The sequence below is a fragment of the Cantharellus anzutake genome (assembly GCF_015039405.1).
Source record: "Cantharellus anzutake strain C23 chromosome Unknown EI90scaffold_22, whole genome shotgun sequence".
In the NCBI taxonomy this organism is placed as follows: domain Eukaryota; kingdom Fungi; phylum Basidiomycota; class Agaricomycetes; order Cantharellales; family Hydnaceae; genus Cantharellus; species Cantharellus anzutake.
The window spans coordinates 221,185-233,515 of record NW_024066972.1 but is presented as its reverse complement, the minus strand read 5'-3'; the positions used below and the strand labels follow the sequence as shown (position 1 = coordinate 233,515).

General features: G+C 48.5%; 6 protein-coding genes across 6 annotated transcripts; 2 read left to right on the top strand and 4 right to left on the bottom strand.

Annotated features, from left to right (window-relative positions):
- The first annotated feature begins 131 nt into the window (after positions 1-131).
- On the top strand, positions 132-2,010 carry EI90DRAFT_960707 (uncharacterized protein). Its single transcript, XM_039068286.1, has 8 exons — positions 132-443; positions 513-744; positions 808-846; positions 910-1,159; positions 1,218-1,315; positions 1,377-1,650; positions 1,714-1,783; positions 1,853-2,010. Exons 1-8 carry the CDS (start codon positions 242-244, stop codon positions 1,882-1,884), a joined length of 1,197 nt encoding a protein of 398 aa, XP_038916289.1. The 5' UTR covers positions 132-241; the 3' UTR covers positions 1,885-2,010.
- Positions 2,011-2,557: 547 nt separating this feature from the next.
- EI90DRAFT_3056929 (uncharacterized protein) lies at positions 2,558-3,708 on the bottom strand. Its single transcript, XM_039060260.1, has 4 exons — positions 3,587-3,708; positions 3,216-3,523; positions 2,931-3,150; positions 2,558-2,871 (listed from the first exon to the last, which is right to left on the bottom strand). Exons 2-3 carry the CDS (start codon positions 3,503-3,505, stop codon positions 2,958-2,960), a joined length of 483 nt encoding a protein of 160 aa, XP_038916288.1. The 5' UTR covers positions 3,506-3,523; positions 3,587-3,708; the 3' UTR covers positions 2,558-2,871; positions 2,931-2,957.
- A 1,077-nt stretch (positions 3,709-4,785) lies between these two features.
- On the bottom strand, positions 4,786-5,569 carry EI90DRAFT_960812 (uncharacterized protein). Its single transcript, XM_039068287.1, has 2 exons — positions 5,381-5,569; positions 4,786-5,325 (listed from the first exon to the last, which is right to left on the bottom strand). Exons 1-2 carry the CDS (start codon positions 5,462-5,464, stop codon positions 4,888-4,890), a joined length of 522 nt encoding a protein of 173 aa, XP_038916287.1. The 5' UTR covers positions 5,465-5,569; the 3' UTR covers positions 4,786-4,887.
- Positions 5,570-7,801: 2,232 nt separating this feature from the next.
- Positions 7,802-8,860, bottom strand: EI90DRAFT_3123253 (uncharacterized protein; the record flags this gene model as incomplete). Its single annotated transcript, XM_039063594.1, has 4 exons — positions 7,802-7,971; positions 8,042-8,255; positions 8,322-8,741; positions 8,801-8,860. The coding sequence occupies 4 exons, from the start codon at positions 8,858-8,860 to the stop codon at positions 7,802-7,804; spliced, it is 864 nt and encodes a 287-aa protein (XP_038916286.1).
- A 541-nt stretch (positions 8,861-9,401) lies between these two features.
- Positions 9,402-10,941, top strand: EI90DRAFT_2995785 (Aldo/keto reductase). The gene is made up of 8 exons (XM_039056198.1): positions 9,402-9,513; positions 9,579-9,672; positions 9,727-9,818; positions 9,874-9,954; positions 10,020-10,143; positions 10,201-10,267; positions 10,335-10,513; positions 10,600-10,941. Exons 1-8 carry the CDS (start codon positions 9,471-9,473, stop codon positions 10,754-10,756), a joined length of 837 nt encoding a protein of 278 aa, XP_038916285.1. The 5' UTR covers positions 9,402-9,470; the 3' UTR covers positions 10,757-10,941.
- Positions 10,942-11,532: 591 nt separating this feature from the next.
- EI90DRAFT_3123251 (uncharacterized protein) lies at positions 11,533-12,131 on the bottom strand (the record flags this gene model as incomplete). Its single annotated transcript, XM_039063593.1, has 2 exons — positions 11,533-12,045; positions 12,105-12,131. 2 exons carry the CDS (start codon positions 12,129-12,131, stop codon positions 11,533-11,535), a joined length of 540 nt encoding a protein of 179 aa, XP_038916284.1.
- Between the last annotated feature and the right edge of the window lie 200 nt (positions 12,132-12,331).

Sequence of the window (12,331 nt, the reverse complement as noted above, 5' to 3'; positions counted from 1 at the left end):
TGCGATCAGGTGATGAGTAATAGGTGTATGAATACTGAGACGCCGCGGCTTCGACGCCTTTCTCAATTGCGCAGGCGCCTAGTGATAGCCGCACTTTCTGGATCATTCGGTGATCTGAAGTGCAAGCGCTGTATACTTCACTCCTCCTTTCTTCCGCCATCGTGAGCGTCGACTCGCCCCTCGCGGACATTCGCTTCTCTCATTCACCCCGAACAACTGTCCATACATCAATACTGATCAGATGCCTGCACCAACTCCGGACCCCAATCGACCATGCCTCGAAATGGTTCGACTTGGCGTATGCCGTTTTGGAACCAGATGCGCATTTGTTGAGTCGCATTCCTGGGATCGTGCAAAGCTACGGAAAGCAAGCGCATGCCACGCGTTTCGGAATCGCAGAGAATGCCCAAGAGGAAAGGAGTGCAAATTTTTGCACCTTGAACGTGTGTTGATTACTAGACACATCTGATTCAGTGAAACACCTTTGATAAATCCGGTTTTGGCAAAGTTAGTTCCACCCGACCCATGCTGGCAATTCGTAGCTACTGGTCGTTGTTATCGCGGTTCAACCTGCAGGTACTCCCACACCAAGCCCTCAGTGCCAGAACCAGAGCCCGAGAAACGACGCAGCAAGGATAAAGACAAGCGTCCTGACACGAGCAACAAGGAGTCAAGTCGAAAGCCTAAGTATACCCGCAATCCTGAACAGGAGGACGAAGACGCTTCAGACTCCAAGTATCACAGGTGCGCAAGTCATTTTTTGATACGGCGACGCTGGGTAATCGACTTATCTGGGGTTGTGGTTAGGGAGCGTTCCACGCATCGTTGTAACCCCTCCAGCCAGACGTACGTGCACACGCATCCGTGTTCTACACATTGACTACAGCAAGCTTTTGTCCTCACATTTAGAAACAATAAAACCAAAAACAATCACAAATATGCGCCACCTCCCTACACGCCTCCTACCCCTGACCCTCCCCCTCCCCCTCCTCCTCCACCACGTCAGGTCAGCCGGGACTCTAGCATTGGGACTGAAGCATATCAAAGGGGTGATTATAAACAAGCTATAAGATCGTTCACACGTGCATTGGATGGAAAGGATGTCCAGCAGGGTGACCGCATTTCTTTGCTCAGCAATCGGGCACATTCCTATCACAGAGTACGTTGTGGGGTTTTTGTCTGGCAGAATGTCACTCAATCTTTCGATCCTCATGCAGCTTTATGAATTGGAACGCGATAATAAATTCCTCGACACGATCCTGGAAGATTGCCTTGATGTAATCAAACTCGCAGGGTCGACGGGTCATTTCAAGTGGTCAGTCCGTTCTTACTTTCTCCCTTACGGTTCACCTAAATCCCCATCTTTCGCACAACAGCACTATACTCGCTTCCAAAGTTCATCTCTATCAACTCCAGTTCGACGAAGCGATGAAGCTAGCCAAATCTGCACACGGAAAGACGGATGGTAATGTTGCCAGGCTCACAGCTGTACTCGATCTCATGGATTGTATCACCTCTGGACGAATCGCCGAACAAAGGAAACTCGACTTGGAAGAGAAACGTCTCAGAGAGGGACGAGAGAAAAACACAGCAGAGGCAAGACGAGTGAAGGCTTTGCTTGCAGTCTTTGCGACGATGACTCCTCATGAGGTAAATAAAAAAATTATGCTTTTGGGGTTATCGAAGATATTCTGAAGATAGAGTCGGTGTTAGATCTTGGAATTGGCACCGACCGCAACCAAGTGTGAGATTAAGCTCGCATACAAGAAAGCGGCCCTCAAATGTACGTTTTTAGCCTTGATTCAGTGCCTCAGTTTACGAATTGGTTCCCCCCTTTCCTCCCTCTGCAAAGATCACCCCGATAAGCCTGGAGGAGGTACGTAGGCTGTCATTATGTCTGAGTAATCGTGCTGATGATCCCCACCCAAGACAAACTGCTGTTCCAGAAGGTATGTTCTGGGGTTCGCTGCTGATGTGAAGTCGCTGACCTAAAGATCAAAAACGTGAAATGAAGGTTTCTGAGGCCTATGAGTCGATCGCGGATTCTTCTTGAACGGCTTCAACTCCTCCCGTAGTTTATTGCCCATCAAATCTTGGTCAAACTCCTTAAGGACTTCTATCGCGCCTCGATTGATGGCGCACATTTGTTTTCTTTTGGTGGGATGCAGTACCTTTCACGAGCGATTAACATTCGCCCGGTCGAAGCGCGCTGTGTTATGTTGTGATGGGATGCATGGGTCACCTGGATATCAGGATGGCAAGGAACATTTTCTTCACTACATTGAGTAACGAACTCTGGGTTTGTACGAAGGGGCAGCAAGCTCTAGCGCTCTACACTTAGGAATATATTATGTTTGGAAATTGGATCGTGGCAGAAGCGCGGCGTGACGACATGACGATATCTCAGGTATGATAGATTGTCCACGCTGAGCGACGCTTGTAGGTTTTGAAGCCAGCGCAGCGCTGCTGATTCCTGTATAGTCAGCAACATGTCGAGGTTGGGACACTCAGCCTGCATGCATGACGCACGGCCACGGTGTGAAAACGGTACCAGTAACATGACTCGACTCTAGGTATGCCAGTTTGTAGGGTATGGCGATTGTCAGGCCCCACAGATGAATTTAAGGTGCATGCCGCCAGTGCCTTAAGCAGGCGTCGGGAACTCCATAAACTTGCATACACGTACCCCGTCACTGGGCGCGATTGCAACCCTTAGCTTCCTACGGGGGCATGGAGTGATCGATCGTTTGTTCTTAACCCACCTGGCCTCAACTTGATGGCGAATGCTATTCCAGTGACGATGACCTGGATCCCACTGTGGGAAGTCCCCCCATCAGATCGCGCGTACTGGGTTGTACCATCACTTAATCGGTAATGCCGGGAGTCCCTTTTTGCAAATGCCACAGCTGCTAAGTACCGGGGCTACCTAGTATTCCAACTAATATATCGATACCAAACTATACCGCTGCACGGCCGGTTATAATGTTGTGCGGAAGTCTTTCCCCGCTTGAGTATCCCCCGCTGAGTGCTACGTAACAACAATTATCTTGCAACCAAACGATTGTCACAATGCATTCGGAAAATAATATTAATGATAAATTTGGAGGCAAATGATAACAGTGATGCATGCCTCCCAAAGCTGTCGCGATGGTCAGTGCTGTTCCCCAGTGAGCAGATGTGCTTCGCGAAAAACCTCATCATAACCATATCCAAAGGTATCAATAGCGCCGACTTCCCTCCCTAAAATATACCGCCACTCAAAATGTTGCTGGAAACGGTCCTCATCACAGTCGCAGTCACCCAAGTGAATGGCAGGAGGAAGACCTTCACTTCTGAGCTCGCTGAGGAAGCTGGAAAGCGTCCAGTTGCCAGGAAACCAGCACGTGGAAGAAGGGTTCGGATCCCACGAGTAGAACATAGACCCAATGCGAAACAGAACCACCCCATCCTCCCCTATTAACAAAGCTTCAAAGTCGCCATGGGGGAGCTTTAGAAGATCGAACATTTCAGAGTGGTAAGAAGGGTACGTCCAGGGAACCCAGTAACAAAGTCTCTCAGCCCGACGTCTTGACCAGCCTCTTAGCAGGGACTCTTGCGGCACAGACGAAGGTGATGGGGATTCTATTATTCCCCACTTGTCTGACGATGGAGGAATGAGGAGGTCTGGGTGTGGGCGCCAACCTCCAGGGACTGGCGGCAGAAAGGGCTGGAAAGTACGTCAATATTGGTAATGCCAGTTGAGATGACAACTCAACTTGTAGCTCTTTATCACTTGTGCACCCGTTCAGAATTAGCAATGGTGATAAAGCAGGGTGCACGCTTACATGATGCCAATCGCTGGCGGACATAGGGAGTTATCTGTAGGAAGCTCCAGATATGAACGTAAAGTTAAAATGGGATTCTTCTGTAATTCCCGCGGGATATTCGCTTTTCCGTTGACAAACACTGAGTTCTCCCCTGACAGTCTGAAACACAGTGAGAACCGCGAGAGAACCAACGATGACTATCGCCTACCCAAAATCGACAAGCCATACGTTTCCCTGTGATGTTCCAATTGTCATTATACCAAGAACATCATCAAACGATAAGTATAAGCCACAGTCCCAGCAGTCAGGTCCAGGGAGCTCCCATAACACCTGAGGTTCACCGAGTCGGTCCTTTTCTGCCAAGCAGGTGACAATTCTCGGATTGTGAGGGGACTCATTACCAGAGAAGAAGACACAACTCCTGTTGCTGGAAGCAATTGCGAGATTACGAATCCATGGCCATCCCATGCTTAGCCGACCGTGCACCCCCGCATCGGAACTAGTCAGGGCCATTAAGCCAGTGTGATCATCTGCGTTCAGCTGACAGAGCATGAAATTTTGGACCACATCGCGAGCAATCAGATGAACAGTGGAATGGCCCGAATCTGCTGTGAGCCATGGTTGGATCTGGAAGAGGGTACATTCGGACTTTATGACTTGTTTGGGACGGATGCGGGTAGAAGGCTTATCCAACACGTCAAGTCCATATATGTAGATGGTGGAATATTTGAAGGCAATGATATCAGATTCCGTAAAAACCGCAGTCTGTATACGTTGTGGCTGAAACAATGTCTTAGTTCACGCCATCAGGCAAACTTGCAATGCTTACAGCAATATCATCGACTTTGTAAGTGAGAGTGTACGTCGCACCATCCATTCTGGCAAGCGTTAACGCTTCCGGTTCAACTGAAGTAGCAAATAAAATAAGGTCATTGCGTGCAGCAATTGGCTCAGAAGCAGCGTCGTATGTCCTCAGATGAGTGAGTGTGGAATGACCACCTAATGCGCATTCTAGCAGCTGAGAACTATGATTGCTGATATCAAATGTAAGTAACACCACACGGATGGGATCGAACGCGAGTCACCTGTACGAGACAACAAGAATAGGATTATCGACATCAGTTTGAAGAGAATGAACCAGCCCCGAGCATACCCATCCACCAGTAGAATGGAGATCAAGTGGCTGACGACGCTGATCATGGTGGATATCCCAGAGCTCGAACGTTCCCTGCGTAGATGCGAGGAAGAGCCAACGGCCTCCGTATAGAGTGATCCATGATATGGAACTAGCATTGCATTGAATATTCTTAAGACATCGGGGACGCAAAGCCCGTAGGCTACGGTTGCGCAAGAGACGGAAAGTCCGAACAGCGAGGCGCTCCAGAACAGCCCTTGGTGAGGAGCGTAATCCGCTGAGGTGTTGTGGCGTCCACAGACCTGCTTTGACAATGTTCTCATATATCCAGGCAAGCCAGAATGCTTTCGAAAGCGACATCCAATAGAAATGCTTTGAGCCACACTGGAGGTTCATCAAGGCTTCGCAAATAAATGTAAGGTGATCCTGCAGGATTCACCTTTCTCATTGAGAACACATCATCAATGCTTAATAATGCACCAAAGGCGATGAAAATGTCTTCCGGAACCGAATCTGGGTGCATTACACTCGAGACTTGTGTGAAGGTGATGATCTGTTCCAATAGAGGCTGGTAACCTGCCTAGGGTGACAAGCCATGCCTATGCCCAAATCTAATTACATTTGACGCGGGGGTCACGTGATGGATCAATCACGCACCTGATGTCCGATTTTAGGAATTGGCGCATGTGAGAACACCAGCAAACCTACGGTTTGCCGACCCCCACAGTTTCATCATCATCATCATACCTCCGAATCTTGATGCCCCCGCCCAATCTCGGTGAGGCACTGTTGGAGAATACAACAATTGGTTCCGTTATTAGCCCAGCCTCTGCTACTTAAAGTTCCGTTATCCGACTGTCAATAACATGATTACATATTGACAGCGCAGTTATTCTAATATGGGGTCCGACCCTCATTCTCTTTGTTATACAGCGTAGTCGCCGCTGGCATATAGAGAATTTTTTCACTCCCTCTCCGTCGAATCTCTTGCCATACGAGTCTGAGGTGAGAATTTCCTTCATCGTTTTGAGAATCGCTCTGAATGTATTTATTGGTGCAGTTTCATGCGCCATAGGTACAGTGAAATTATCAGATCTCTTGTACGAGTCTGAGTTTAACGCGCCATAGCCCTTTACATTTTAAAACTGGGCTCATAACCTTTTAAAATGTAAAGGGCTATGGCGCGTTAGACTCAGACTCGTACAAGAGATCTGTTAATTGCATTGGGTGCGTTAAACTGCACCAATAAAGACATTCAGAATGATTCTTTAAATGATGAAGAAAATTCTCACCTCAAACTTGTACAAGGGACCTGAGGGAGAGGGTACTTATACGCGAATTCGCCAGCGGCGACAACAGAGAGAATGAGGGTTGAACCCCCAAATAATTGCATTGCGACGATACTATGTAGAATAACTGCAGTGCTGTCAATAATCACGTTATTGACAGTCGGATGACGGAACTACTCTCCAAGACGCCCTTTCAGCGTCGGTTCCCGTCAATGATTCCCATTCCTTCCCTGAAGGACACCTGATAACCCTTCTCGACAATCAATCCTTGCCAAGAACCCTGTGTTCCATGCTCGAACCAAGCACATTGATGTCCGCCACCATTGGATTCGGTGAAGAACATTGGAACTTCAATACATCCCGCTTGGCGATCAAGTGTCCGACATCTTCATAAGGTTGTTCCCTTGGTTAAGTTCGAAAAGTCTCGAGAGGAGTTGGGTTTGCGTCGAGTCACCCATCACTGAGTTGGTGTGTTGAGAGACGGCAACGGTCGACTCGCCGCCACCGTGCTATGATACCCGACCTTCCGTTGTGACGGCGAGACGTCCTATGAGTCTTGTTCGAGTCTGCACTATTGTCCTATCTTATTCAGCATATTTCCGATCGTTCGTTGCTTTATTCATACGCTTTTCTCCTGTTGCACTCGAACAAACGACGCTTAAAAGCACACTTCCGACGCCCTCATTTCTCTTTGCGCTGTTCGCTTGAGGCTGAGGTTCGTCTCTCACTTTTATGATGGTCACTCTTTCACTTACCTCCTCGCTTCTACATAGTCTCGTTTAGTACTACCTGTCTAGTTCGCATGATGATGCTCCGTGTGATCGACAGTGTTGAACTCTGATCCCCAGCCTTAGCTCAATTACTCCAGAATCTCCTGCGGCCTTGGCCATCACGTTAAGGTCATTCCTTCTATTGAAGCATTCATTTGCCTCTGGCGTGTCCCTCCTACAGTGTCCCACGGGCGAGGACGAGGATCGCCCCATGATAAATCTAGGTGTAAATAATACTAGTCTCAATGATAAACCTAGTTGTTATGAACCAGATTGGATCCTCTTTTACTGACGGTTCCGGCCCATTGGCTCAGCGGATATATAGTGACTCGAAGCCTTCTCACAACTTACTACCAAGCTCATCCTTTCCTCTCTTGTCCGAGACCTCAGGGCTCTTATCACCGACTCAGCTTGGCGCCCTAACGGAGGGTATCTTGCATGAAGCTTGGTTTCCGACTGCCAACGCTACACCTTATATATAGGAGACATCGAAACGACTTTCATTCCCAATTACAATCAGGCACGCATGTCAATTATCCCCTGCCATATAATAGCAGCTTGAATAGCTAGCACGGGCGCCCTGAATAGCCGTACAGTTGATTGGACTAGGTGGCAATTGTAAGACATATGGATGCAAAGTAGATACGGAACAAAATGCCTGAAGGTAGATGTTGTTACACGAAAATTGTAGTAAGGACGGGAACAAAATGCCTGAAGGTAGATGTTGTTACACGAAAATTGTAGTAAGGACGGGAACAATATGCTTCAAAGTTGGGCATGCAGCCTCGAAACGCAAAATGCCTAGTGGTCATCACACCCAAAGGATTTAAGCCATTTGAAGAGAGATGTCGTCCCAGCTTGTTCCTTCTTCTCTTCATCAATATAGTGGACGTAAAGTGTACCATGTTTCGAGGATAATTCGAGATGATCCCCGTTCCAATCGGATGGAGAATTGAATGCAGACATAGAAGCTGTAACCCCCCCCCCCCAGCTCGATGAATACGATGGTCACGTCAGAAGAACAGAAAAGGACGAACTCACGTTGATTAGGAGAAGTAGTTCTCCAATCACCAATGAAACTATTTCCCTTTCCCTTTTCATTGTAGAACGACGTGACTTTAGGAAGGAGGGAAGGGGAGAAGATTATTTTCCCCTTGTGTTCAACCAATCCGTGAAAATCTCTGGGGATATACACTCGAACTTTTCCATGTTTTGAGTACGCATTCAGATGGAATGGCTGCGACGAGGGCCGTAGCTTAAATAAGGAAATTTTATCGATAAGAGGCTGACCATACCCAAGAGGACGAATAATGCAACGTACCAGGTGAACTTGAACCAGACTGTGACGCGATCCAACTTGGAGCGCTGCTCGCTGGCTGATATCACCCTCGGATGATGGGTCAAGTTTCACATTCACATCGACAGTGCCATGGCGAGAAAACACATCCAAGTTCTTTCTTTTCTTGCCTTTCCCTTTCTTAGAACGAGCAAGGAGGGCGGGAGGAGGCTGGAGAGAGGTATCGATAGTCCAACTGTCTTTGATTCCACTGTGCTTCTGATGGATGGTGAGGAAGTTCGTGGGTGGTGTCACGAAGGATGAGGATAGGGTAGCAATGATAGTTTCTGCGTCGGACGACGAACTAGCCAGAGTCTGACTCTGCGATCCCTCTGATAAATATACCTTTTGTGGGACTGTGGTGGTGGGGGCCGTAGACTCAAGGCCGTATGGGGGAGGAGACAGCTACAGCGTTCGATAGGTCAATAGCTAGACTCAGCGCGCGAAACGGTACAATGACCAACGTTTTGGTGCGCATCAACTTCGGTGGACGAAGCCTCGTCTTTCTCGTTCAGGAGGAACATGATTGAGGGTATGGAGTATCTGGGTGCGGTGATTGCGTGTGTGACAAAAGTATTTATGGAGTTAGCCTTTGGTGCGGCGCAGCAACCAGGAGGCAGTTCATGGTCTATTCAGTCCCAATTTGGCTTAGTTCAACATCGAGCCGTTCAGCTGGCTCATTCAAGGGCATTCTTAAGTAACAGCTGCGCTCAATTGCGTAGACGCGCACCAGCCGCATTAATTGAGAACTCGGCCTCAGGGATGAATTGCTGTGCTCACCCGATAAGCACAGCCACAGCCACTACCAGTAAGTAGCACTTGAAGTGCCGCCCATTCTAGGCAGGTGACCAGCCTCTCCTTTAGCGGGAAGAGACGCCGATCCTCAGAGGGGGAACAGTCATCTTGTTTGCCTTGGTTTCACCTTCCGCGCTGTGCGGATGTCGCCGTCGTGATAGCAATTTCCCTCTCGGCGTTGTTCATGTAGTTCAATTCCTTGAGAACTTGCCGATTCGAGCATTCGCCCATCATGGATGACTGATGAGGATGATCCAATCGTGAGAGAGCGCAGGAAGCCGTAAACCGGATCTTCTTCCCTGTCTCTTATCAACTGCAAACCCATCTTACAAAGACGACATGGCTGGACTGACTTTGGCGTCGACGGTGAAACTTTCTTCAGGTCAGTAGTGCAAGTTGAGCCAAATGAGTGGAGTCGAGAAGCTTCATCGAGGTGGTTGTGTGCAGGCTTCAAGCTTCCTTTGCTTGGGTTTGGAGTTTTTCAGAATGGAGGGGCCACATGTGTCAGCTCGACTCTGGAGGCGTTGAAAGCTGGGTACCGGTGAGGCTGCTGGTTTATCACTCATAAATCCTGTAATCACACGCTGCGTCATAGACATATTGACTCAGCCGTATATTACGCGAATGAACGTGAGGTTGGCGAAGCCATTCGACTCTCCGGTATCAATCGGGAGGAGATTTTCGTCAGTACGTACTGGGGGACGTAAGGTCACCGACGAAACTTGTTTGACGGACGATCTAGCTACGAAGATCCCAACCAATCAACAAGGCTATGAAAGCGCTTTGAAGCTCGTAGACCGATCCTTGGAGAATTTCGGCTTCAGTATGTTCTCAACCCAGTACTCCGTGGCCTCATCGGCTGCTGACTTTCGGTTTCCGACTCCAAAGCCTACATCGATCTATATCTAATCCATGCTCCTCTACCTGGGAGTGAAAAGCGCATTGCTACGTACAAGGCCTTACTTGACGCCCAGAAAGCCGGAAAAATACGTTCCGTGGGTGTCTCGAATTAGTGAGTCCATTGAAAGTGTTGAGATTGGTTACCGATGTACTTCTCCTATTTCTACAGTGGTGTACACCATCTTGAAGAGATCCAGAAGGAAGGCCTGCCGGCCCCCACGGTGAATCAGATTGAGGTGTGCCTCATGACATTGATATCTTACATGTGAATCGCCTCGATAACTGATATGTTTCCGCGTTTAGGTCCACCCCTTTTGCCAGCAGAAGCCCATCGTCGAGTACTGCAATGAACGCGGAATAGTTGTCGAAGCTTACAGTCCTCTCGTACGCGGCAGAGCCTCCGATCCTACTGTACTCCGTATCGCCAGCGAAGTCGATCGAAGCCCTTTCCAAGTATACCTTCGCTGGTCCCTGCAACGCGGGTGGGTATCCATTTGTAGCCTCTGCTCAACAGCAATATTGTGTGGGTGATACGATAACGTGCTGAAAATTTCTCCAACTACCTTAGATTCGTCCCGTTACCCAAATCTGCGACGCCATCACGCATCAAATCCAACGCAGAGGTATACGATTTCGAACTCAGCCAGGCTCAAGTGTCCGCGTTGGACGCTCTCGATCAAGGATCCAAAGGAGCATTATTGTGGAATCCCGTTGATGCTCCTTGATCGTATGATGTTCCTGCTAGTCACGTTTCTTGCGATCTGTATAAGTTCTCGGGCTCGTTTCTAAGTTCGGAGGTTTGCGTTGATTCTGTGAGGCTCCAGATCTTGACCGGCTTCGCTGCCTCGTGTTCCATGCGTAATAGAATGATCAATGATCAATGCCAGATTTTCAGTTTTAAGTTGCCAAACTCGTTAATTGATGCAGCTTCGCAAACCGACCTCCGAAGTCGGCCCTGGTGTAGATGCCATTTTCGATCGCCTTGGAGGTAATAAAGATATGGAGTTGCCCCACCATCATTATTTAGGCTCCAAGCTCCAGAGCCAAAGTTCAACCGTGGGTCAGATCGATCGCACAAGATCGCCCACAGGCTGAACCCTCAACGTCATTTTCACACATGAGTGTTTCAAAACGAAAAAGAACATTCTGGATTCGAATTCGTGGGGAACAGAAACAGAGCAAAAGTAACGCTAACATTCGGGAATATCAATACTAGTCTAAAGGGGGAATTGGTGACAGTCTGGTTCTCATAACATCATCGATCGGGGTGAGTCGGAGGGAAATGCTGTAGTAGAGATGAGAAATACCGAGATCCGAAAGTTCAGTGGCATAATGTTCTCGTCAAAATAATGGCTGGGTATGCCCTAAAAGGACACGAGCAACGAGAGATGATGAGAACGGGTGGTTGATCCTGATGGCGATGAGATCCGAACACCCACCAAAATAACCAAATACCTCAGCCAATTAAACAATACTGTTTAGCTAAGAGACTGGCGTCTCTTCACCGAACATTACGGGACCAATTTTCGATTCGCCTCTGCGAAGATATGTAGCGCTCGACATCCTTGGAGTTCCCAACGATTAGCTTTCCGTTATACATGACGCCATTGGAAGGAACTGTTTTGGATCGTTGGGGGGTCGAACGAACAGGAGCGGAGGTTGGCTGGGTCGACCGGCGCACGGGGGCAGGTGCGGCACCGCGGGAGATATTGTAACTATAACCCTTGGTAGGAGATGTGGGAGTATAAATTCGTGGAGAGCCGTGACCTGTTTGGACTCTGATCTGGGGTTGATAGGTCCTTGGTGGGCTTTGGCTTTGATGGCGCTCGTGTGCACGGTAGTCGTATGAGGTGCGAGGGACGGACTTGGAACGGGAAGAACTGCTACGAGGATCTGAATTGGAACGCCGGGGTGGAGGCGGTAGAGTGCCGGGCTCGGGTTTAAGGATGCTGATACTGTTCTTTACTTTTGTCCATAGCGAGGCAGCTCGTTGGTGGCCTGGACGGGCAGGTTGCTGAAAAAAGATGACGTTGAGGATATATATTCCAAGAAAATGGTAAGAATTGAACTCACAGGATCACTCCAATCGATGTCCAACATGTCTTTTCAAGAAGAGAAGGGGGAAAGGAGTAAAAGAGAGTGAAGAGGACGAGAAAGAAGAAAAGGTGAACGTGGGCGTTAGAGGGAATGGTACCCCCAAGTGATAAAGGGTTATTATACCTTTCGAGGGTTTTTATCCGTTTTGGGCTTTATGATTTTATAATTGAGGCCAAATGGTAAAAAGCCTCAAGGCGGGCGCC